Here is a 27,701-nt window from a genome sequence, read left to right as displayed (position 1 = left end):
AAAATCCAGTACCTTAACTATAGTGCTACTGAGAATTGTCTAAGTTTGGGTTACTAGACTAGGGATCTCTTCAAGAAAATTAGAGATACCAAGGGGACATTTCATGCAAAGATGGGCTCAATAAAGGACAGAAATGGCATGGACCTAACAGAAGCAGAAGATATTAAGAAGAGGTGGCAAGAATACACAGAAGAACTATACAAAAAGATCTTCACAACCCAAATAATCATGATGGTATGATCACTCACCTAGAGCCAGACATTCTGGAATACAAAGTCAAGTGGGCCTTAGGAAGCATCATTACGAACAAAGCTAGTGGAGGTGTTGGAATTCCAGTTGAGCTATTTCAAATCCTAAAAGATGACGCTGTGAAAGTGCTGCACTCAATATGCCAGCAAATTTGGAAAACTCAGTAGTGGCCACATGTCTGGAAAAGTCAGTTTTCATTCCAATCCCTAAGAAAGGCAATGCCAAAGAATGCTCAAACTACTGCACAATTGCACTCATCTCACACGCTAGTAAAGTAATGCTCAAAATTCTCCAAGCCAGGCTTCAACAGTACATGAACTGGTTCCAGAAAAACATCTATTTCTGATTTATTGGCTATGCCAAAGTCTGACTCTGTGGATCACTACAAACTGGAAAATTCTTCAAGAGATGGGAATACCAGACCACCTGACTTGTCTCCTGAGAAATCTGTATGCAGGTCAAGAAGCAACAGTTAGTACTAGACATGGAACAACAGACTGGTTCCAAATAGGGAAAGGAGTACATCGAAGCTATATATTGTCACCCTGCTTATTTAACAGATATGCAGATGACACCACCCTTATAGCAGGAAGCAAAGAAGAACTAAAGAGGCTTTTGATGAAAGTGAAAGAGGAGAGCAAAAATGTTAAAGCTCAACATTTGGAAAACTAAGATCATGGCATCTTGTCCCAGCACTTCATGGCAAATAGATGGGGAAACAGTGGAAACGGTGACAGACTTTATTCTTTTGGGCTCCAAAATCACTGCAGATGGTGACTGCAGCCATGAAATTAAAAGACGCTTACTCCTTGGAAGAAAAGTTATGACCAACCTAGACAGCATATTAAAAAGCAGAGACATTTCTTTGCCAACCAAGGTCCGTCTAGTCAAAGCTATGGTTTTTCCAGTGGTCATGTATGGCTATGAGAGTTGTAGTATAAAGAAAGCTGAGTGCCGAAGAATAGATGCTCTTCTCCAGCTGTGGTGTTGGAGAAGACTTTTGAGAGTCCCTTGGACTGCAAGGAAATCCAACCAGTCCATCCTAAAGGAAATCAGTCCTGCATATTCATTGGAAGGACTGATGCTGAAGCTGAAACTCCAATACTTTGGCCACCTGATGCGAAGAACTGACTCATTTGAAAAGACCTTGATGTTGGGAAAGATTGAAGGCAGGAGGAGAAGGGAACAACGGAAGATGAGATGGTTGGATGGCATCACCAACTCAATGGACATGAGTTTGAGTAAACTCCGGGAGTTGGTGATGGACAGGGAGGCCTGGCATGCTGCAGTACATGGGGTCGCAAAGAGTCAGACATGAGTGACTGGGTTACTGTCACTATAAAAACATATTTTTTTTGTGACTGGGTTACTAGGAGTGAGGAGTACATTCCACCTGCTTCTTGATGCAGGAGATAATGTGGAAGAGAAGGCAACAGACAATGATTAAGGACATAAAATGTGTGAGATGTACTAGATGCTTTCTGCTTCTTCCCCTAGCCACTGGCTGAATAGGAAATATTGTGGTTATACCTGGAATGTGTTTTTCTGAGTTATTTCTCCTTTTCATGTCATCTTCCTTTCACCTTCTTCTAGTAATTAGAGCAAAACCTTATAATTATGTATTGGTATTTAGGTTACAAATCATTTTAAAATCCATCATATCACTTTATACTCAGAAGAGACCTGTGAGACGGGTGGGCAGGTACTATCCAAATGTGAAAATTGTCTTGGATGGCTGAAGCCCTTGGCCAACATCACTGTATATGGGTCTGGTCAGAGAACAGCATCCTGGAGCAGATGGACACATGAGGGGGCCAGGGTCTGAGAGGCAAGGGCCACACTGTCACTTTATAACTCTTCATTTTACTAACCAAGTCTATTATTTTTAGGATGTTCTCTTCGGCTATATTTTCATTTTTCTTTATTAAGTTTTTAATTCTACTGTCTTTGGGTCCTTTTTTATGTCTTTTGTCTAGATTCTTGAGGTAAATAGTCCATTTGTTTTCAAATTTTTTTTCTAAATAGAATGCATATAAGACTATAATGTCTCCTCTGAATAACCCTTTGGTTTTATCCCATTGATTCTGGAAAAAAAAAAAAAAGGAATGTATACCTTACACTTATTTCTACATAACCTAAAAATTCAACTTTGACTTCATCCTCAAATCCAATTTTGTTTACGAATACAATTAAAAATCCCTAATGGTTACATTTATGCAACTATGCTTTTTGTTAATTTTCAGTTTTATAACATTGTGATCAATGGATATGCTTTGTTTGTTTGTTTTGGAGTGGTAAAGAATTTATTGAGCTATTTGATAGTAAAATATATCATCAGTTTTATTCCATGTAAGTAATTTATTTTACATCCCAGTGTTGCTGAGAAATAATGATTTCTTAAATTTTGTTAATGGACAATTGTTCCATGAAGCTAAAATTACTTCATAGAATCCCATTAATACTATTAATATAAAGTCACAGAAAGAAAAATGGGGAATAAGATGCAAAATATAATTTAAAAATATGTTTTTATAGCTAGCAAAAGTTATTTGCAAACTTTGTAAATGAAAAAAAAAAGGCAATTAAAAAATGTATTCCTTCTTTGGAGCGACCTTCTAATTGTTCCAAGGTGCTAAAAGGGCAATATTAGGCATAAGTCTCTCTTTTAAGGACCATACACGTTCAAGGCCAAACCACAAAGGAGGGTTGATACTAATACCAAAGTGTTGGTCAGCAGAGGTTTGTCTCCAAGTGGGATGATAAAAAACCAGTAGCATGGACATCCCATTCATACAATGAATGGTCATATAGATGCAGAATCTTGGGCTTCGAGATTCTGAATCTTCACTCCAAACGTAGGTAAGTAGAATCTGTATTTAACAAGATTCCCAGACAATCTGAATGTTCATTAATAGTCCAGTGGCATTAGGGTAAAGTTCTGAAACTTCTCTTGCCTAATGCGGATTCTTGGACCACAGTTGACCCCACAGCCAGGTGGGGTCAGTGGCTTCTGATGTGCTGGGTGGCGAGCAGGATAAGCTGTGAATTAAGCTTATCGGGGAGTGACAAGCAACACAGAGGGGTAAGGAGCAGAGGTTAGGGGAAAGAAAGGAATGGGGTCCTCTGAAATGAGCTGTGTATGTCACTTAGACACAGCCACTGGGATTCACCCTTTTCAGTGCTCTCTGACCTGAAAGTTTATATTCTAGAGATTTAGAAACATTTTCTACACAGAGGAGACATCCTGAGTTCATCTTTAAACTTCATAACATTCCCACCAACAGTGTAAGAGGGTTCCCTTTTCTCCACACCCTCTCCAGCATTTATTGCTTGTAGACTTTTGGATAGCAGCCATCCTGACTGGCGTGAAATGGTACCTCATTGTGGTTTTGATTTGCATTTCTCTGATAATGAGTGATGTTGAGCATCTTTTCATGTGTTTGCAAACTAGCACAGCTGCTCTGGAGAACAGCGTGGAGATTTCTTAAAAAACTGGAAATAGAACTGCCATATGACCCAGCAATACCACTTCTGGGCATACACACCAAGGAAACCAGATCTGAAAGAGACACGTGCACCCCAGTGTTCATCACAGCACTGTTTATAATAGCCAGGACATGGAAGCAACCTAGATGCCCATCAGCAGACGAATGGATAAGGAAGCTGTGGTACATACACACCATGGAATATTACTCAGCCATTAAAAAGAATTAACTTGAATCAGTTCTAATGATATGGATGAAACTGGAGCCCATTATACAGAGTGAATTAAGCCAGAAAGATAAAGACCAATACAGTATACTAATGCATATATTTGGAATTTAGAAAGATGGCAATGATAACCCTATATGCAAAACAGAAAAAGAGACACAGATGTACAGAACAGACTTTTGGACTCTGTGGGAGAAGGCGAGGGTGGGATGTTCAGAGAGAACAGCATTGAAACAAGTATACTATCAAGGGTGAAACAGATCACCAGCCCAGGTTGGATGCATGAGACAAGTGCTCAGGGCTGGTGCACTGGGAAGACCCAGAGGGATGGGATGGATAGGGAGGCGGGAGAGGGGATCGGGATGGGGAATAAATGTAAATCCATGGCTGATTCAAGTCAATGTATGGCAAAAACCACTACAATATTGTAAAGTAATTAGCCTTCAACTAATAAAAATAAATGGGAAAAAAATAAAATAAATTAAAATAAATTAAAAATAAATAAATAAATAAACTTCATAGCTTACTTGAAAAAATTAAGTTTTTATGATTTGAACGTGCTAGTGATATGTTTTAAAATTTTATTTTAGAGTAGCTCTCTGTCTAAATTTGAAAGAATACTTGAAAGTCTCTAAGTTTATCTTGTCTTTACTTTTTGAGAAAGTCAGGCTGCCTGTATTCAAAGTATCTAAGTATTTCCTTTGAAACCAGTATTATTGCCTTGTCCTGAAGTTAAAAACAAACAAAAAAATTAATTGAGGTATTAATCCTACTGAATTAATAAAATAGTATATAGGAAAATGACAGATCCACAAAACCATAGGCTATCCAAATTTCTATAACACTTTATGTAAAAAATTCTTTCTATAACAGCTCTGACAGATGATCATTCAGCTCACACATTTCGAATGATAGGGAACTTGTCACACTTCAAGGCAGTCACTCCACTGTAGGACAGTTTTCATATTTTGAAAAATCATGTGATGAAGAATCAGAAAATATATGTCCAAGTTAACTTACTCCTATCCCCAAACCACTTGCTCCAACCTAGTGGCTCAAACTAGAAAAAAAATTCCAATCACAGGTCAGAGTGAAATAAGCCTGAGCCCAGTCCCCAGGGACTTGGCATAGGATCTCATATGCCGCTGATATCTCCCATTGTCCCAGTTATAATAAGAGAATAGAGGTTGAATCTTATTTCCAGATGACACACCCTGAATAGTTTCAGAAAAACATCAAAGTTTAGAATGAGAAGGAACCCACAAGAGAGTACTGGTCAGGGTTGAGTCAGGAAAAGAGGAATCGGCTGGCTATCAACAGAGTTTAATGCAGGAAATTGGATACACAGAAGATAGATGGCTGCAAAAGTGAAAAGCGGGTCACCGAGGCAACACACAGGTAGTCACTGCAGGAAGCAAGTATGATGCCTCAGACTGGAGGAGCAAAGGGAAGAGAATCTAGAAGCTCCTAAGAAAGTGTCATGGAGCTGGGACCCAGCCCTCGGAGGACACTGCCCGGCTGTTGCTCTTTCCTCTCGGTTAGGGGCGAGTCCCAGGATGCTGGTCTGGAAGTGAAGGGAACAAAAAAATGAGAATATCCAGCCAACTCAGATATATAATCTTCATCATCAAATCTCTATTTCCCTAGGGCATCAGAAATTATATTTTTAGATTGCTCAAGATTACCTTAAAATATTCACAGATGGTCTAAATACAGGCAGAAAAGTACAGGGACTCTGTGAAATTTTGAATCTCAGCTCTGCCACTTTCAAGGTGATCTTGAGTAAATTACTTTGGTTTCTTGTTACCTGGTGATAAGAATGTTCATTTAGTTATTCAACAAATACATGGAGCGCCTACCATGTGCCTGCCATTGCTCTAATGGTTGGAGACCAGTGAATCACTCTGCACTCAATGAGCTTTCCATTGCAGTGCAGGAAGGCAGGAAATAAACCGATAAATATATAAAATGTTAGGTGGCAGTAAATAATATAAAAAAATAGATCAAAGTAGGCAAGTAGAGAATGACAAGAGGGATATTTTTACAGAGTGCACAGCAAAGACCTGTCCAGTGATGTAACATCTTAAGGAAAGGAGGGAGGCATGTTGAGGTCTGGAGAAGAACTTTTCAAAGAGTGGGAACCAGATGTGCCAGGGTCCTGCAATGGAGACTGCTTAGCAAATTCAGTGAGTGGCAAGAGGGGGAGCAAGTAAGAGAGGAGATCAGGAGCTGTGGGGAGGGGGTTGAGAAGTAGCACTAGATCCTACAGAGCCTGGTCATCATGGGGTTCCACTGCAGAGTTGAGAGCAGAGGACCAACATGACCTGAATTGTCTTAAAAGTGCTGGGTTGAAGACAGACTGTGGCAGAGGCAGCAAGGGAGACAGGGGGCAATCAGGAAGCTATTGCTGTCATTTAGGCAGAAAATGATGGTGGCTTGGAAGCGGGTGTTGTGTGGAGATGTTGAGAAATGATTGCATTGTGGGTAACTTTTGAAGGACAAATCAACAACACTGCTGATATACAGAAAGAGGAGAAGTAAAGGGTGTTCCCGGAGTCTGGGCAGCAGGAAGAATGGAGATGTTACTGAGAAGGGAAAGAAAGATGGAAGGGGTGGTAAATCATGAGAAGTCTGTTATGAGATAATAAATCGATGAAATAAATAAGATGATGTAAATAAAACTAGTGTGTTCCTTGCTCACAATGAGGTTTGGCCAGTCTTAGCCCCCTTATCTTTTATTCTTTGTTACCTATTTATGTTCTCAGAATGCATTTGTGAACTGTCCACACGCCCCTCCCTTTTTACTCACTACTTCTCTGCAGATCAGTATACAGTCAAAACATTTCCATGACAGGCAGAGGTCAGCTAAACCTCACCCAGAAAAACCTCCAACAGACTGCAGAATCAGCAGAGAGAGATACATTTCATTTTTAAATAAAGAAAGAAAAATATCTGATGCCAAAACAACATGCATGGCAATCCTCCTCGTTCCTCAAAGTCCTTGAAGTACTTCAGTACCTAAAAGTTTCTCTGGCACTGCTTGTTTTTTAATAGAAATTCTGTGAAGAGTGAAATGTAATATTTCATAGGCATTTTTCTTTGAATTTTTGAAGAGAGACTAGAAAACTGAAGTTACCCAAAAAATCTGTATAAACGCTTATTGCATATAAATCTCTTGGCAAAATTTCCTAGTTGTTTTTATTCTTTTTGACTAAAATTTTGAAGCATAATATTAAAAGGAAATAAGTGATGCAAATGTATTAGACAAATATGTCTTAGCAGTATTTCATCAAAAGCCAACCCCCAAAATAACAAACATAAATAGAAGCATACAGTCAACATACAAAAAATATGCTTTGGTTCTTTAAAATTCTTTACTGCAGATTCATTTGAAATGTCAGTATTCAGTTCACATATCTCTATACTCTTAAGAATCATCAGCATTTAATTTATGAGTGTTTTTCATGGGAAAGATTCTGCTGTTTAAAATTCAGTTCAATCCCCTTGGTTTGAGTTGAGGAATACTTACATCTTGTGTTTTTCCCAAAGCCCTCCTATAGAGCCCTCCCAATTTCCCATAATTAATCAAATCTTTAATCGAAGGTAAGATGCAGCCCCCATCCCCCTTCCCCACCCCAGCTTAAGGGCAATAACAGAATAACAGAGCCCAGGGACAAATGACACATTTGTCCCATGGTTGCTGCTGCTCTGTTTCCCAGGAACAGTGTATGTATGGCTTCTAGTCTATGTGTAGCTTCACGTAGCATTCGAAGCTGAGCATAATGATGGCTTATGAAATAAATCGTACAACCAGCCAAAAAGCAGCTGAGGGCCCACTGTGGACAGGAAGCACACAAGAACAGACCAGCTTGCCTCAAGGATTGAGTGCCTTGAATGTGTTCGTGAAATTACCCAGCAGTGGAAGGACAAAGCCCCCAGCTTTGCCACGGAGACATAGAGGCAAACAAGGACCTCTTTCGGTGTTTGGCAAGGAGGAGCATTGGCAGAGACAACTGAACCCTTGTAGACATCTTAGGTTTATGACTCATGGTTGTTAATACTCAATTGTGGTATGATAGGAACTTCTCAGGCTCCTCAAGGTACACAGTGGAAAGCAAAGTTCTCAGCAAGTATGCCAGCACTTAAAACGCAGCAAAGTAGTTGGCACAGGCGGTGAGAGGCCTGGAACTGACTACACAGTCTTTTGTTCATGGGTTTCCAAGTATAACTTTCCTAACTCATGACTAGAAAATAATTTATCCCCAGGAAGAATCTGCTTATTAATACTTTTTTTTTAAGCTTTAATCCTGTAAGTCCCACGTTTAAAGTAGGAGCAAGGTTTACCCAGGTTTCATCATTCTAATTACTAGCAATTTTAACTCTCCTGACACCAAGTCCATTTTCTAACTGGGATAGCCCTGCCCTTTGACTTAGATGGGAAAGAAAATTGATTTTGACTGGTATGTTTTTAAATTTCAGGGATAGTTGCTGTTCTCTTCTGTGGAGTCACGCAGGCACATTATACGTACAACAACCTGTCATCGGATTCCAAAATGAGGACTAAACAGGTAAAAGAAGAGACTCACTACAGGCTTTGCCTCTTTTCTCGGTGCAATGATTATGGAGCAATTCTGGCAGTGCACCCAGAAAGAATTTCATTAGCAAAGGAAGAAAGTAAGCTTAAGGCTTCATTATAGGTTGGATATTTATAGATTTTTTTTCTTCCTTCAGGATAACTATTAACAATTCTCTTGGTAAGCAAAAATATAGTTATAATAGTCTTTCCATCCTGAGAAATGTGGAACATAGACTGTCAGTCTTGAAGATGAAAGGCCCACAGTCAGCTATAATTCACAGTCACTTACATCTAAAAGCATTGTAAAGCATGTGAGATTGGGTAGTTATATATAGAGAAGGAAATGAAGAAGAAGAAAGACAGGAATGTTTGGTCTTTAATTGGGTGCTTTTGCTTCCAAGTAAACTCAACTGCCAATTGTCACACAAGCATAATATATCTCCCATATGCCAGGAACACATCTGTTTCAATATTTGCACATAAACACTCAAAGATTCTTTCCACCAACATTTGCTGCATAACCACTCTGTGCCGAGCACCGTGCTAAGTACTAGGAATGAAAGGGCAGATAATACCTGACCCTGCCTAAAGTGGTTCATTTTCAAGTCTGTTGAGGAGGATCAAGATGTGCAATGAGCAATTAATTATCCACAGTGTGGTAAGTACTGTGATAGAAATATCTGTATAGGTTGTTTGAGGAAAATTCAGTAGGGCCTCCTCCCGTGGTTACTGAAGAGAGACTGAGTTTTCAGAGATGATAAGCCCAATCTGGAGCTTGCAATGGTGAGGGATGAGAGGGTAGTGGGAAGGACATTTGAGGCAAAGGTTGTATAAATAGCATGGACATGAGTTCTGAAGCAGTTAATTGAGCACTTTAAATAGTTCTAAGTGCCTAGTGAATGGGGAAAGGCTGAAGTTATAGTGGAATATTTTGTGGGATAAGACCACAGACACAGCCAGAGACCAGCTTATGGAAGGACTTTCGTACCTCATGAAGAAGTTTAGGCTTTATCCAAAGGTAATGAGGAGTGGCTTAAACAACAGAAATTTATTCTTACATCCCAGGTGGCGCTAGTGGTAAAGAACCCACCTGCCAATACAGGAGACATAAGAGATGTGGGCTCCATCCCTGGGTTGGGAAGCTCCCTTGAAGGAGGGCATGGCAACCCACTCCAGTATTCTTGCCTGGAGAATCCCATGGACAGAGGAGCTGGGTGATCTATGGTTCATAGAGTAGCAAAGAGTCAGACATGACTGAAGTGACTTAGCTCATAGCACATGGTTCTAGAGGCTAGAAGTCTGAGATGAAAGTATAGACAGGATTAGTTCCTTCTAAATTTGTGAGGAAGAATCTGTTCTATCCTCAATTTTGACCTTCTGGTGATTTTCTGACAAACTTTAGTGTTCTTTGACTTGTAGATACATCATCCTAATCTCTGCCTTCATGTTCACATGACATTCTCCCTATGAGCATGTCTGTCTCTAAATTTCCCCTTTTTATAAGGATACCAGTCATATTGGAATAGGGACCCACCCTATTCCAGTATTACCTCATCTTGGCTTAACTAATTACATTTTTTTTTCTAATTACATTTTTTAATGACCCTATTTCCAAAATCGCCAGATTTGGAGGTGTTGGGGGTTAGGAATTCAACATGTGAATTTAGGAAAACATCACTAACAGAAGTCATTGAAGTATCTTAGGCAGAGTAGTTTTAGGATAATTGAAGTTCCACTTTAGAAATATCACTGTGACAGGCAAGAAGAGTGTGGATCAAGCGACACTTGTATCAGCTAGCTTTTGCTGTGTAACAAGCATCCCAGTGACATTCAACGGTAAACATTTATTTATCTTGCATTTACAGGGTTCAGCTCTTTTCATGTGGGTTGATCTGGGTGGCTCTACTTGTCTTAACTGGGCTGATTCACTGTGAGTTTGGTGGGGCTCTATTCTAGAGAAGGCTTCACTGGTGCACTAAAGCCAGTCCTACATGTCTATCATTCTTCTCCTGGCAGAAGAACAAACTCCAGTGTACAAGACCATTTCAAGCATTTACTTGAATCACATTTCCTAAACATCCTATAGACAAAGTAAATCATATAGCTGAGCCCAAGGTCAGAAGTCTGAGCAGGTCATTAGCCCACAGTAGAGAACACTGTCAAGTTACATGACAAGGATCATAGGTATAGAAAATGTATAGAATTGGACCAAATGATTGCAGTCTGTCCCCAAATGCAAATGGAGGTAGAGAGGTTCCCATAATAAGTCTAATGTTGCTGAGAACATCTGATGTGATAGTAGGGCAGTGGGAGTGGAAAAAGCTAAAAAGACATCTAAGCAAATGTATAATTGGCCGGGAATTCCCAAACACTTTTCAAAGACTTACCTTCAAGTTCTGTAAAATGACTATTGTTTTCATGCTCTTTGTCATGTCCCAAGCTCAGTTGGACCTGAACCCAGCTCCCACCCACCCAGGAACTATACAAGGTCACCCTTACCTCTGCTCATCAGGAGACTCAGAAGATACAACTGCAGAAATTTTAAAGACCCACAATTTTTAAAATTGAACACAAAAAATTATACCAATACCTAGAAATATCTGATATATAGCCTTCCATCTAGGATCCTTTTAATTATGGAGACAACTAGCATTCTCTAGAGTTTAAAGGGCAATCTCTTGAGCTGGTTTTTTCTGACCTCACATGGTTCTCTGAACATTTGTATGCTGGGAAACTGAACTCTGTTTAGGGACTTGCACTTTTATGTCACACTATCTAGACTGCTCAGCAGAACTTCAAAGATAACTCATCTCATGGTGAGCCAGCAGGCCAGCACCTAGGGGAGACAAAGCCAAAATCAGTGCCCCACAGCCTTCTCTTCTCCTCTGAGTGGCTTGACAAGCATTCCCTGATGGGCTGCCAGCATCCATTTTTTTTTTTTTTTTTTTAGCATCCATTTTTATAGCAGTTTCCTTTAGGGAAGGAGATTTTTACAAGTTCATTCTTTAATATCCAGGTAGTTGCATCCCTCCATCTTTGATCCCCCCATCACCTTCTTTCCTAGGTGCCTGGTTCATTGTAGGAGCTTAATGAATGCTAATTCCCTTCCCCTCCCTTCTCATACCTTTCTCACTTTTTTTGTTCCAAGAACTCTCACTTTCTATTTATTTTTTTCTCTCCATATGTGCATATGTAGCATGTATGCATATTCATACATGAATATATATACATGCATCTACATGCATACTCCCAATCAAGTATATAGAGTCTGGGGTCACCATTTTTCAAAAAATGAGATTGAACCTTTTAATTAACTTCACAGATCAGAAGTTCTTGGCCACATCTGCACCAATGTAGCAAGCAAAGTTTAAACTCCATGTGGGAAACCAATTACAAATTGTAAAGAAAAGCTGAAGCAGATATTATAGAGGTAGCCACTGTTTCCTTTCTGAAAGGGGCAAAGGTTTAGAAGGTATTAAATGACATGGTTACAGAATATATTATCTTCCTCTGCATCTCCCTGAGTTGTGTTTATTATCAGTGGGAAAAGTGGCCCCTTTGCCTCCATCCCCAGGACTGTTTAATGGGAGTGAAGAAAATCAATTAATGAGTCTAGGGGACTCCTCTGAAAATCAGCATTGTGTTATAAAATCCTTAGGTAATATAATTTACAAAGGAATTTTATTCATGGACTGTGCCTATACCAGTTAATCAAACAGCTACAACTGGAGACAAAGACTTTTGAGAATCAATATATCCTTTATAGCCTCAAGAATTAGAGTGCCTTTTTAAAGATGCAGTTTTACATTAAAATATGTTTTGTACTTGATAATGACCATCTAGATTCCAGTGAACTGCTTTTCATTCCAGTCCATGAACATGTAACATCCCTGTGTGTTTAGGCATAAAGCAGCTTAATAGAGACACTCTGGTGCTGCTGCTCACCATGAGGAGTTTTCATAGCATTAGGAAAGAGTATATGAACATTGGTGGCAATCAGTTTTCCTGGACTCAGATTGGTTTGCTTATTTTAGGGTGTGCACATCTAGCTCTAAAGACAGACACATACTGACTCTCGACCTAGAAACTGAGAACCTTCAGAGATATTTGTATAGACAGCATGTGGCACTCTGTAAGCTGAGAGATTTCACCCTGAACTATCCAGAAAACTGCATACAGATCCCCTGACCCCACTCACACAAGTCTCAGTCTGCCTCTCAACCTCTTCCTCCCTCATACCCTCACCCACTGTCCAGGCCTGGGGGCTGGTAATCTGGGCCAGACCCCAGGTTGCTTCCATCAGCTGTCTCTTCCTTGCCTGAGACTTACTTGCAAAACCATGTACTTCTTTTTTTTTTTTTTTTCTTTTTTTGCAGATTAAAGGGTATCCTTTAATTTTCCTTCCAACTTCCTATAAGGTTTTAGATTTTTTCAAAATTTGTTTTTCAACAAAGTTGATTTACAATGTTGTATTAATTTCTGCTATACAGCAAAGTAGTTCAGTTATACATACATATACATTCTTTTTCATTTTCTTTTCCACTCTGGTTCATCACAAGTCTACCATCCCTTTTAACTAGAAATTCTCCTTCCCTTCCTGCAGTTTTCACCTAAAATTTACTCCCAACAGATACACATGAGCATATAATGTTAATTTAAGTAATTAACATCTATGATGCATCAACGGGCTTCCCAGATGGCACAGTGGTAAAGAATTTGTCTGCCAATCCAGCAGACACAGGAGATTCAGGTTCGATCCGTGGGTCAGGAAGATCCCTTGGAGGAGGAAATGGCAACCCCCTCCAGTATATTCTTGCCTGGAAAATCCCATGGACAGAAGAGCCTGGCAGGCTACAATCCACGGGGTCTCAAAGAGTTGGACACAACTGAGCACACATGATGCATTAACAGATATAAAGTCAAAGTGTCAGTCGCTCAGTCATGTCAGACACTTTGCAACCCCATGAACTGAAGCCTGCCAGGTGCCTCTGTCCATGTAATTCTCCAGGCAAGAATACTGGAGTGGATAGTCATTCCCTTCTCCAGGGAATCTTCCTGACCCAAGGATCAAAACTAAGTCTCCTGCATTGCAGGCAGATTCTTTACCATCTGAGCCATCAGGAAAGCCCAACAGGAAAGCACTTATTTAATTTTTACTTACTTCTTTACCTAAGAGGTAGCTCTTTTTATTATCACTGAATACCTTCATTCGTTCATCTAATATTTTTTAAGAGCCTATTTTGTGCCAGCCACTGTTCAAGGTGCTGGGACACAAGAGTGGATAAAAAAGAACTGCTAGCAGAGGAGCTTCGGAGTAATCAAAATAAATAAGCAAAGTTTATAGTGCATTCATGGTCAGTTACAAGGTCAATAATAAAGCAAGAATGGGAGGGAGGACTGTGTGTCTGGGAAGGCAGGGTTGCTGTTTTAAACACTGTGGCCAAGGAAGGCCTCAAAAAGAAGATGATCCTTGAAAGAAATAAAAGAGGGAACTATGTGGATATTTGGAGCAGAGCTATCCAGAAACTGGGAACCACATACACAGTGGCACCCTGGGACAGAGTGACCAGTGTGGCTGAGGTGGAGTGTACCAGATTTGTAAGGCAATATCAGAGCAGGTCTTAGAGAGCATGAACAAGGTGAGAAAACATCAGAGGTTTTTAAGTTCAGGCATGGTGTGACATGACTTAACTTTTTTAAAAAAGGAAGGTACCATGTGTTAGCTAGGAAGGCTGCAAAGTGGCAACATTTGAGGGCAACTGAGAACCAAGGATAGGTTTGTTACATTTGAGATGTATATTAGCCCACAAAGCAGAGATGTTGGTAGTTGGAAATAGAATTCTGGAGTTCAGGAGAGAAGTCTAGGCTAGAAATGTAGAAATCACCAAAATAGAGGTTGGAAACATGAGGTTGGATGAGATCTCTAAGGGAGTGACAGAGGAGAAATCCAAGAACCAAGTCTTGAGGCGCCCCAGTGGTGGTAAGAAATCAGAAGCCAGCAAAAGGAGACTGTGAGGGAGTAGCCAGTGGGGAGAAGGAAAACCAAGAAAGTATGGTGTCCTGGGAGTCAAATGAAAAGAGTGGCTCAAGGAAGAGCCTAATGAATGATGCCAGATACTGCTGAAAGGGCAAGTAAGATGAAGAACATGAACATCATTGATATTATTGATAAGAACCATATTGATGAAGCATCAGGGTAAAAGCCTGAATGTGATGGGTTCAAGAGAGAAAGGAAATAAATTGGAAACTGTGTGTATAGACAAGTCTTTCAAAAAATGGGGAGCAGAGAAGTGATAGCTGAAGGGAGAAGTGAGGCCAAAAGATGTGTATCTTTTTATTTTTAGATGGGAGAAATAACAGTATTTTTGTATGCTGATGGGAGAAACACAGAGTGGAAGACCCTGTGCTTGAGGGTTCACCAAGACTCATGAGTGGCACAGGCAAATTTTAAACTTGGATTTTTTTTTTTTTTAAGATTTATTTATTTGGCTGTGCTGGGTCTTTATTACTGCACACAGGCTGTCTCTAGTTGCAGAGGCTGGGAGCCACTCTTCATTGAGGTGCGCTGCTTCCTCCTTGAGGTGGCTTCTGTTGTTGTGGAGCATGGGCTCTAGGGTGCATAGCGTCAGTAGTTGGGGCTTGTGGACTTATTTGCTCAGTAGCATGTGGGATCTTCCCGGATCAGGGATCAAACCCGTGTCCCCTGCATCGGCAGGCAATTCTTAACCGCTGGGCCACCAGGGAAGACCAAACTTAGATTTTGTGACTTTGTAATTCAAACTCTTTTTGCCTCTTACTAAATATTCTTTGATTAGTAGATAGGTATAGTAGCAATTGTGGGGCTTAGCATCATTTATCCAGTAACCCTTGAGTGGATAGATAGGTAAATGAAAGAATGTTTAGCTATTTTATTATATTTTCAGCTAATTAGTCATTTATCTTATGTTTAATTCTATCATCTTTGAAAGTCTACCAATTTCGGTGCATTTTAATTTTTTTAATGAAATATAGATTGGGATGGATATAGATGTTTTCATTCATTTTGAAAAGCCAGATTCTTTGCCTAGCATTTATGGATAAACAATGACATCTTCATTACAGCACATTCTTTTCAGATGCTTATTTCATTTCCACTCCCTCCAGATGATATTTCAATCACCAATGAATGGAAAAGTAGCAATGCAAATCCAAATTTAAATTTCCAATTAAAGGAAAAATGACAACGGGAGCCAAATTAGATGTGCTTTGCATGAATTTGTAAGAAAATTCAAGGAAAATAACAGGAATATGGGGAAAACAGATGATATGGTGAAAAAAACACTTAACCAAGAGGCCAGAAAGCTAGAGTTTGTCAAGACAAGACAAACAAGACGGGTTTTACCCTTGTCTCTACAACTAATGGTGGGGCCTTGGATAATTAATTTAACACCTGTGAGCTTCAGTTTTCTCATTTGTAAAATGAATGATTGAACTCTATGACTGAGTTTTAAGGATGATGCTTTAAACCTAATAACTCTCTGACCTGACATAGAGCATAAAATATGCATCTGATTCCCACTTCTAGACTGGGATTGGGCAGTGATCACTTGATTACAGGGTGCTGCATAGAGATGAGAGAATCCATCAGTTTGTCATTGCTCTGGCCAACAAGTCACTGGGTAACCATTTTAATAAGTTGTCAAATCAAATCCAAGGGTGAAGCAATCAAACACTAAAGTCTCTGATTTATCCTGGGGTTAAAAGTTTCACTGAGGCCTAGATACTTCCTGGAAAAATTCTCTGTTCCTACAGGAGTGATTGTAATGGGTTCTTCAAAGAATGCCTGAATGCTTGGGGTGGAGAGGACAGAGCTTACATTGCTGCCACTCAGTCTCAAGTCTGACTGCAGAGCTTCTCGGCCTTTCACTTCAAGCATCGATTGAATGTGGACTAAGCACCACATGTTTCAGTGACAGGCACAGTGCTAGAACCCGGGAGACAAGGGCAACGAGACACGGTTCTCACCCTTAGTAGCAGCCAGTAGTAGTGTTGATCACTCAGTCATGTCCAACTCTTTGCAACCCCATGGACTGTAGCCCGTCAGGCTCCTCTGTCCATTGGGTTCTCCAGGCAAGAATACTGGAATGGGTTGCCATTTCCTTCTCCAGGGGATCTTCCTGACCCAGGGGTCAAACCTGGGTCTCCTGCATTGCAGGCAGAATCTTTACAATCTGAGCTAAAGGAAAGTCCTGGTTCTCACCCTTAGGAGTTCCTAATATAGCAGGAAGCACATGCATGCTCACAAATGCACAAACAAGAATCACAGATTTTAACATAGAGGGATGACCAACGTGTCATTAGAACCAGAAGACTGAACTGCTTTCTGGAGGCAAGGTGTTCATGGAAAGCTGATTGTGGGTTAGGTGCTTTAGAGAAGGGTATAAGGATAATTAGGAGATTGTCATTCAGATTTCATGGGAAATGAAAGCAAAAAGAGTGTGCAAAATCATAAAACAAAGAGTGAGCTTGATAAGTCTTAGAGGCAAAGAGATGGCACAGTCTGCCCCTGCTCAGGTTGCCTTGGGGAAGTAGACAAGGTTGGGTTTGGCCTGCTGGTGTACATTGTGGGACAGGAAAGGAAAAGCTGTGGGAGAGAGTTCAGGATTAGAATGGAAAAGTGAGTTCAGGTGGGCATTTCAGTTTCTCACTCTGCTACATTTAGGAAAATTGCCTTCATACTTGCTTAGACTTGTTGACATAGAGATGATGATAATAATCAGATTTGTGCCTTACAAAGATAATGAAGGTAGCATCATGGAGGAAATGACATCAACCTATGACATCAGTCTCCCTGTTCACCATATATCCTTTTGATAAATACTTGCACATGTGACATTTAAATTTATTTTAACCTTCTCTGGCTCTAGATATATTTTTGTCTTGCTAATCTCTTAGGATGTTGTGGTCTATGTGAAAAGTTTGTGGAAATTTACCATTTGGTTTTGTCTTGAACTTACGAGTTGCTGATTAAATAAATAGATGAATGAATGAATGAATTATGACCATTCATATTCCAGGATTAAAAATAGGAAAAATAATATCTCTTAATTAATGGTTTATTTAATCCTGATATAATGCATTAGTTTAAATGTCATGAGTTGGATGTACAAAGCACATGTCTAAGGTAATCTTGAGATATTGAAAGAAAGATCAAGTATAATTCCACTGCTTGTGTGAGTTTTCTACAGTGTGCTTCTGCCTTATTGATTTGCATTACAGTGGTTTTTGATTACGGTTTTGTGCAATTTTTCTCCATCACTTCTAACAAAAGCAGGCACGTCCCATCCCAGTTACCTGTTTGAGGCACAGTGCAGAGAGAAAGTCGTGGGCAACAATGCCCACGTCTCCCTGGCTTCTGAGAAGTAAGATTAAAGATATCTTCATAAAGCATAGAATTGCCATTTTTAAAAAACTCTAATTACATTTCTTTTGTCAAGATTTCTACCACTTTTCTTCTCCCCTTCATTCAAAGTACATTTAAAAATACCATCCTAGAAAGGTTGAAATCATAAATGATGGCAAAGTGTTTAAATTTCTCCTTAGCTAAGCTGGTGATTCTTTTCAATGAAACTCATTATACTGAATAAAGGACATTTAGTAGTTCAGCTAATAAGTGTTCTTTTAAATGCTAATGAGTAGAGCTCCCACATCATGGCAAGAATACACTGTACTTTCAGTGCCCAAAAAGAATTAATGTCTATGAACCGCTAGTTAAGAAACCTTATACCACAAACAACTTGGATAATAGTAGGGCCAAAAATGACCGTTAGGCACCCTCAGGAGCAGGTGTCTCCTATATGCCAGGTACTGGGGCCCAAGGAAAAATAAAGCCAAGTAAGACATGAAATGCACTTTCCCTTAAAAATTTTTCATGTAAATTTTTTTCTCTGATAAAGTTATAATGGTACCATGTCTTCTTGATTAAATTTTAGCTCTTTTTACTTTTTAAACTACATGTCTGTGTTTATTTATCATGTATATAGTTGCAGTAGAAAATTTTAAGTCATAAAATCCAACAAGTTCAGAGCAAGGTGGGACAATAAAGATAAACATTTAAACCCAGAATTATATTGGAAGAAATTGAAGCCCAAAGTTCAGTGACCTGAGGGGTAGAGTCAGTTCTTCAACCCAGGGGCCAACCCAGGGGCCAACCTGAACATAGATCAATGCTCAAGGGATATGCTAAAAATACACAGTACCCACCTCCAAAAAGCAACTTTTGGTGTATTAGTTATCTATTGCCGTGTAACAAATTACTCCAAAATTTATCAGTTAAGACAACCAGCTTGTACTATTTCGTATTGTTTTTGAAGGAACAGAGTCTAGGAGCATTAGCTCAGGGTCTCACATGAGGTTGCAGACAAGCTCTTGGCCACGGCTACAGTGTATGAAGACTCAGCTGGGCGTGGAGGATCCACTTCAACATGGCTCAGTCATACAGCTGTTGGCAGAATATGTCTTCACCATGTGTCTTTCCTTGTGGCTCAGCTGGCAAAGAATCTGCCTGCAATTCGGGAGACCTGGGTTCGATCCCTGGATTGGCAAAATCCCCTGGAGAAGGGAAAGGCTACCCACTCCAGTATTCTGACCTGGAGAATTCCTTGGACCATGTAGTCCCTGGAGTCACAGAGAGTCAGACCCGACTGAGCGACTTTCACTTCACCATGTGTCTTCCATAGGGCTGCTAGAGAGTCCTCATTGTGTGAAAGTAAGTTTCCCCCATAGCAAGTGAAACCTGTGAGAGAGCTCAACAAGAAAGGAGCAATGCCTTTTATTAACTAGTCTCTGAAGTCACTTACTGTCACTTCTGCCATATTCTGTTTTTAAAAAGCAGGTCACTAAGACCAGTCCACACCTAATGGGAGGGAAATAAGCCTCCATCTCTTGAAAGTAGGAGTATCAAAAATTGTGAAAAATTACTTTAAACCTACCATGGACCCTGATGCCATTTTGGGAAGTAATTTTTTGATAATGGTTTCAATTTCTAAAATGATTGAATATTTAGGTTTTCTACTTCTTCAGTCAACTTTACATTCTTAGTAAACCATCTATTCTTTCCAGATTTTCAAAAATTTTAATAACAACAATTATTGAGCACACACTATTACCAGGCATTATAAGTGAAATTATATATTACAAGTGAATTATATATTATAAGTGAATATATAAATTATATATTAAAAGTGAAATTTATATTTCATATAAATTATTTCAATTAATATTCACCAAAATTCCATGAGGAAAATACTACTAGTTAGATTTTGCCAGCCTTAGAGAAGGTAAGAAGGTCACCCAAAAGCTAGAGTTGTGCATCATAACCCATTATTATTTTTAATGTCTTTTTCATATATTTGATTATAGACATTTCCTGTAGAAAATGATGTGTATGTATTTCTCCCTTTAATTTAGAAACTGTATATTATACTGATCATTTTAAGAAACAGCACTTGGATTTATTTATCTCTTTGACTACCATGTCCTCTAATTCATTCTTTTATCACTATCATTTTCTTCCTTCCCCTGGGCTTCTCTTCTTCCTCCCTGTCCCCTTTAACAGATGACAATGAACCCAGGTCACCTTGTCCCTGCCAGCCAGCACTCCTCCGTTTACTCTTCGTTTCCTTTCTCAGCCTTAACACTGACCCAAGATGCCCTGAAAATGTAGAACCAAGAGTGACTTTTTTTTCACACCAAGTATTGATGCTGTCACATCTTCTATCCTAATCACCTCTCTATCTTACGGCATATATTTTATTCCATTTTACCATTGTTGGTTTCCTCTTTCTTCAGGATTCATCAGTGTTCCATGTAGCTAAGAGTAACTGAATATTGTTGTTATTTTCTTCCAGTTCTTCATCTTGATCATAAAGGGCTCTATACCTGAGTCACCGGTCAGGACTGTCTATCTCTACCCCAATAGGCAACATTTTGGGGATCCATGTTAATTCACCATGACATTTCTTGCCAACACTGTTCCAAGTTTTCTCTGCATTTTTGTCTTACTTATCTTCCAAAACTCCAAGAAAGTGTTGTTGTTGTTCAGTTGCCCAGTCGTATGACTCTTTGCAACCCCGTGGACTGCAGCACGCTAGGCCTCCCTATCCCTCACCATCTCCCAAAGTTTGCCCAAGTTCATGTCCATTGCATCTGTGATGCCATCCAGGCACCTCATCCTCTGATGCCCTCTTCTCCTTCTGCCCTCAGTCTTTCCCAGCATCAGGGACTTTTCCAGTGAGTCAGCTGTTTACATCAAGTAACAGAAAAAAGGTGTATTTACCTCATTTATCATTTTCTAAAAATTTTACTACATTTGCTGCATTAAATTTTACTACTTTCCCCCCAAATAATGGCTTCATATTCTTTACCACTACGCAGAGCTTTAGCATCTCAGAGAGGGATGGTCCTCTCCCTTTCTCTCACTCTCTCTGCTGCCTTTTGTCTCACTCTCTGTTTTCTCTCATTTCTTTCACCTTTAGAAAACAAAACAAAAAAATTAATGCTTGAGTATCAACATATAAAAATATATGTGATTCATGTCCTTCTATGTATAAGTCTTATTCACTGCTTAATGGAAAAAATTTATCTGAATAGAATTTAAGAGATCAGCTAGCCATTTTGATGACATTCAAGACAGATGGTTGCTCATTATTACCTCAGAATTTCTAAGAATGGCAATGGCATAACCCCCTTGAATAGTCCATTATAGTTTTATCACCCTGCTTAATAGGCACAGGTATGAAGGGCTTTGGTCTCATAATGGCATTTGGGGATGATAAATGGAAATTACTGTAATTTTTCTACTCATTTTAATTAAATTTTATTGATGCAGCACAGAAAACATCAAGGCTGAATATATGCACCAGAGTGTGTGTTTGTTAAAGAATACTGCCAAATTTAAGGCTGCCATTTTCTTGATGGTCTTGAAAGATGAAGCAAATGGATTTAGTAAAATGTTAAGTCTTTGTGCAATTCCTTCAGAAGAGAAATTGAATTGCTTCTGGATGTATAGCTCAAAAATCCAAAGAATCTCATCAGTGGAGAAAAGATATAGAACTCCAGAGTACCTGAAAGGAAAATCTAATAAATGAGAGTAAGAGTTTGGTTTTAGAAAAGTCACTTAATGCAGTTGTTCTGGGTTACATTGAGAAGGAACTTGATTGACATCAGTTGGCATCAGCAGTGACCGATCTGTTCCTGAGAGAGATGAGAATATCCCTTATAAAGGACCCAGTGAACATGCAAATAACAAACCATTCCTGATATATTTTCCCAAAGGTTCCAATAAAAATTATTCTGAAAACATACTTTTTTCCCTGATAGAAAAATAAAAGAATTCTTCACTTGGGAAAGAATATCTAACCTTTTCTGTTATTGTAGGTAAGTGAATTTATACAACTCTTCTCTTCCCCGGAGATCTGTGAAAATGTGGTCTTGGGACTCAGATTGGGGGAAAAGTATTATTTTGAGTTTCTAGGACAATGACTTCAGACCTCAGCACTAGTCATCCTCTGACTTGCTTTTCTTTTCTAAAGATGCTGTTCTAATGATACCTTTGGAACCTACAACAGAGGAGCAAGGTATAAGATCTCTCAACCAACTGGAAACAGACAGAGAGGGGCTCTGGGTTAGGGCTAGAGTTCCAGTATTCTGAGTTCTGACACAGCAAGTTTCTGGATTGTTACCATGAAGTTCTATGAGTAGCCCCCGGGTCTGTCCTAGGGTCACAAGGAGAACTATATCTTAATGGTTTATGTCCTTCCATAGGTGTCCCCAAAGGTGCTGTGTAGGCTGGTGTCATAAAGACTCTATTTTACGACACCGTCTGTATCCGGTTCTGGCATAAGGAAATGATTTGCACCACCCTCTGAGGGAAAGTGCCACCATTCTTCCCCTTTGAGGTGATTTATTATTTGGTTTTTGGTTTGCTTTTATGGTACCAAGTTGAGGCAAGTGGTCTACAGTGGTCCTTTGCTTCATCCAGGTTTACTAGAGACGGAAGAGTTTGAGACCATCTAACCTTCCAGGGATAAGTAGTCTGATTTTAAAGGAACATTTCTGGCTTGTTTGGCCCTACTGAATGTTAATAGCTGGCCTCTTGCCAGGACTCAGATACACACCCTATGGAATAAAGCAAATTTCCTTGAGGGTCTTCCTTGGGGAAAAATATACCTGTTTAGAAGCTCCAGAATGTTCCCAGGCACAAATACAGGCATCTAGTCTAATACCTGATTTCTCCAAGGTCCAGGAACCCAAGGGAAGGAACCTGGATTTTATCCCTAACTGGGCTTCAGGCATGTAGTTATATGGGCTTCCCAGGTGGCTCAGCAGTAAAAAAATTCACCTGCCAATGCAGGAAACATGGCTTTGGTCCCTGGGTTGGGAAGATATCCCGGAGAAGGAAATGGCAACTAACTCCAGTATTCTTGCCTGGAGATTCCCACGGACAGAGGAACTTTATGGATTAATGTCCATGGGGCTGCAAAGATTCAGACACAACTTAGTGACTGAGCATGCATGCATATGCAGTGATATATGTGTGAGGAGGGGTTTAGTGACAGACACAGAGGGAAACAGACAAACTGTTAAGAAGGAAATTCCTATAAATGGGAAGGCATCTATTACAGCCTATCTCTTTTCTTGGGACAGTGTGAGAATGGAGGTGGTCCTCCCAACACACCTCCTGCTGGCTGCCTACATGCTCTGAGGACAAGAGCACAGATTGGTAAAATGGGGAGTGGAGGACACAACCTCGCGACACCACTTAGCATTGTGTCCCTGCTGGGACCCTCCTCTATTCCCAGAATATTGGGTGGTAAACTAGAAAGAATTTAAGCAGATGTCCAGATAAGTCGAGATATTAAAAAGCAGAGACATCACTTTGCTGTCAAAGGTCCTTATAGTCAAAGCTCATGTTTTCCCTGTAGTCATGTACTGATGTGAGAGATGGATCATAAAGAAGGCTGAATGCAGAAGAACTGATGCTTTCAAATTGTGGTCCTGGAGAAGACCCTTGAGAGTCCCTTGGACAGCAAGGAGATGAAACTAGTCAATCCTAAAGGAAATCAACCCTGAATGTTCATTGGAAGGACTGATGCTGGAGCTGAAGTTTCAATACTTTGCCACCTGATGTGAAGAACCGACTCATTGGAAAAGACCCTGATGCTGGGAAAAATTGAAGGCCAAAGGAGAAGGAAGTGGCAGAGGATGAGACGGCTGGATAACATCACTTACTCAACAGGCATGATCGAGCAAACTCTGGGACACAGTGATGGATAGGGAAGCCTGGAGTGCTGCAGTCCATGGGGTCACAAAGAGTCAGACAGGAGTTAGCGACTGAGCAACAACCACCACCAGATAACTCTACTAAGGAACCATCTCTAAAGGAACTGGATACAGGAAAATGAAGTCCTCCCCTACTGGTTGAAGCAAGAGATAAATGAAAAGACCAGGAGGCAGCAGAAATGGAGTTTAAAGTGCCAGTGGCAAAAATAGCTGGTGCCCCCAGGAGTGAAACCTTCCTAGAATTGCAGGAGACAGGCAGCTGCAATGCAGACAGATGGTGAGCATGCTCAGCTGTGTCTGCAGCCAGGAGTAAAGAGAGAGGTTTAGCATGGCTGTGACTGAGCAGCGTGAGCACATGGCCCGCTGGAACTGAGGCACGGCAAGTTCTAGACTCTGATCATAGTTGTCACCCCTGCTCCCTCTTCCTGGAAGCTCTTCGAGCATCATTCCCAACACTGAGACTCTGTTAGAATCACTGAGGAGCTTTTACAAGTCCCAGATGCCTGAGCCCTATGTCTAGGAACTCTGATTTATTTACTCTGTGGTGGGGCCTGGGCTACAGTGTTTTTTAACTGAGTGATTGTAGGGCTTCCCCGGTGGCTCAGCAGTAAAAGAATCCACCTTGCAATGCAGGAGACAGAGGAGACATGGGTTCATTCCTGGGTGGGGAAGATCCCCTGGAGGAGGGCATGGCAACCCACTCCAGGATTCTTTCCTGGAGAAGCCCTGGTGGGCTACAATCCATAGGGTCACGAAGAGGAGGACACAACTGAAGTTATTGAGCACCCATGCACTCACGCAAGAGATTCTAATGATTGACCAAAGTCGAGACCCTAGAAAGACACTGAATGGGAAGGACTGAGGTCCTGTCAGGTGGGTTTTGATCCAGCACACAGAAAGCAACCAGTCCCTGTGACTTCACATGGGGTGAAAACTGCACACCCTTTGGCTTAAGGCCCTGGCTCTCCAACCAGGATGCATAGAGGAATCACCCAGAAGTTGTCAGGTGCTCCCTGCAGGGATTCTGATTTAACTGGCATCGGGGAGGGTGGCCCGGGTGGCAGAGCTGTTCAAAGCTCCTTGGGTGGCTTTAATGTACAGCGATGCTTGAGAACCAATGACTTGTGGGACATTAAAGTCACTCATGAAACTGCCCTTTGAGATGCCTACAAATATTCAAGAGAAAAGGAAACCCTGGAAGGAATTTTACATTCCGTGTGAGTAGGCAGAGGCTCAGAGCTATCAAGATTTAGATGTTCATACAAATGCCTTTATATCAATATTTGCAGTCAGGATGTTTCAGGGACATTACCCAGATAAGCATTTCCACAGTTCTTAGATCTGGGAAGGCAGTCAAACTGACAAGCCGAAAAGAACAATTGACAGACCCCTCTCGGGGTGACTTACTCACCTGTCTTGAGCAGACAAATGGAGGTTTCACTTTAAGATTCACAGATTCACTGTAGTAAACACAATGTGCAAAAGTGTTACACTACATAAAATATGAGACTTCAACTAGAATGAGCTATTTAAGGGCATCTATTCTCACTACTTTCATCTTTAACTTGGGCGAATGCAGATTTGATTAATATTTACTGAATATTCTAATAGGTGCCAGTCACAGTCTAAGGTGGTTCAGTGAAAATTAGTTTATTTAATCTTCCTGACAACAAATGGTGAGTTAGGTCTCAATAACAGCTATTTTACTGATGAGAAAATGCACACAGAGATGTCACTCATTTACCTGGGATCACACAACAAATAGACATGGATGGGATTGGAACAGATCCCAAGTTTTTGTTGTTTTTTTTCCCCACCTCACCAAGCTGCCTTTCTCTATCTCTACTAATTGACTTAAAAGTATCTCACAGTTTAACTCTCATTTGCCAATTTTAGTTCCATAGGATCATTTATTTGTGATGGATTTCATGAAATACATTTGGAAAGTTGCTAAGTTTAGGATCCATATGAATCTAGTCTTACCTACAGAATCTACACTGACCTTCAGTATTTGGACTTACCTATGGAAAGTGTTAGTTGCTCAGTCATGTCTGACTCTTTGTTACCCCATGGACTATAGCCTACCAAGCTCCTCTGTCCAACAGTATCTGTAATTCTAGGATAGAGAATTTTTTCCACCAAAATTATTTGAAGCCTCAGTAAGTAATATCTTCTTAGAGTCAGTAATCTTGAGAGTGTTGAAATCAAATCTCTAATTTTATCAGTTGAGGAGGTTGCATTCTTAAATGACAGTGTTTCTAATTATTGCATTCTACTATGTTTGAAGAAGGAAATGGCAATGCATTCCAGTACTCTTGCCTGGAAAATCCCATGGATGGAGGAGCCTGGGAGGCTGCAGTCCATGGGGTCACAAAGAGTCAGACATGACTGAGCGGCTTCACTTTCACTTTCACCATGTATGAATTGGGAGAAATTGCCACATCTGTTTCTCAAAAGCTGTGGCTCAGGTACACTCTGATACTTTCAGAACTGTGCAAAAGAAAGTGAGATGTTTTCTATGTGATGGGGTTCAGTTTGGTTCAGTTCAGTCACTCAGTCATGTCTGACTCTTTACGACCCCATGAATCACAGCACGCGAGGCCTCCCTGTCTCCAGGAGTTTACCCAAACTCATGCCCATCGAGTCGGTGAGGCCATCCAGCCATCTCATCCTCTGTCGGCCCCTTCTCCTCCTGCCCCCAACCCCTCCCAGCATCAGGGTCTTTTCCAACGAGTCAACTCTTCACATGAGGTGGCCAAAATATTGGAGTTTTGGCTTCAGCTTCAGTCCTTCCAATGAACACTCAGGACTGATCTCCTTTAGGATGGACTGGTTGGATCTCCTTGCAGTCCAAGGGACTCTCAAGAGTCTTCTCCAACACCACAGTTGAAAAGCATCAATTCTTCGGCACTCAGATTTCTTCACAGTCCAACTCTCACATCCATACATGACCACTGGAAAAACCATAGGCTTGCTAGATGGACCTTTGTTGACAAAGCAGTGTCTCTGCTTTTCAATATGCTGTCTAGGTTGGTCATGACTTTTCTTCCAAGGAGAAAGCGTCTTTTAATTTCATGGCTAAAATCACCATCTGCAGTGATTTTGGAGCCCCAAAAAATAAAGTCTGGCACTGTTTCCACTGTCTCCCCATCTATTTCCCATGAGGTGATGGGACCAGATGCCATGATCTTAGTTTTCTGAATGTTGAGCTTTAAGCCAACTTTTTCACTCTCTGCTTTTACTTTCATCAAGAGGCTTTTTAGTTCCTTTAGTTCCTTTAGTTCCTTTCTGCCATAAGGGTGGTGTCATCTGCACATCTGACATTATTGATATTTCTCTCAGCAATCTTGATTCCAGCTTGTGCTTCTTCCAGCCCAGCATTTCTCATGATGTACTCTGCATGTAAGTTGAATAAGCAGGGTGACAATATACAGCCTTGATGTACTCCTTTTCCTATTTGGAACCAGTCTGTTGGTCCATGTCCAGTTCTAACTGTTGCTTCCTGACCTGAATATAGGTTTCTCAGGAGGCAGGTCAGGTGGTCTGGTACTCCCATCTCTTTCAGAATTTTCCACAACTTATTGTGATCCACACAGTCAAAAGCTTTGGCATAGTCAATAAAGCAGAAATAGATGGTTTTCTGGAACTCTCTTGCTTTTTCAATGATCCAGCAGATGTTGGCAATTTGATCTCTGGTTCCTCTGCCTTTTCTAAAACCAGCTTGAACATCTGGAAGTTCAGGGTTCACATATTGCTGAAGCCTGGCTTGGAGAATTTTGAGCATTACTTTACTAGTGTGTGAGATGAGTGCAATTGTGCGGTAGTTTGAGCATTCTTTGGCATT

General features: G+C 40.4%; 1 protein-coding gene across 1 annotated transcript in view; it reads left to right on the top strand.

The window, feature by feature from the left end:
- SLC9A9 (solute carrier family 9 member A9) overlaps positions 1-27,701 on the top strand; it is a 646,928-nt gene that overhangs the window by 339,197 nt on the left and 280,030 nt on the right. Inside the window, exon 9 of the mRNA XM_043875249.1 lies at positions 8,440-8,528. Within this exon, the coding sequence (XP_043731184.1) occupies positions 8,440-8,528 (89 nt within the window). The remainder of the gene's footprint in view (positions 1-8,439; positions 8,529-27,701) is intronic.

The sequence above is a fragment of the Cervus elaphus genome, chromosome 19 (genome assembly GCF_910594005.1).
Source record: "Cervus elaphus chromosome 19, mCerEla1.1, whole genome shotgun sequence".
In the NCBI taxonomy this organism is placed as follows: Eukaryota; Metazoa; Chordata; class Mammalia; order Artiodactyla; family Cervidae; genus Cervus; species Cervus elaphus.
This window is presented reverse-complemented; position numbering and strand designations above follow the sequence as displayed.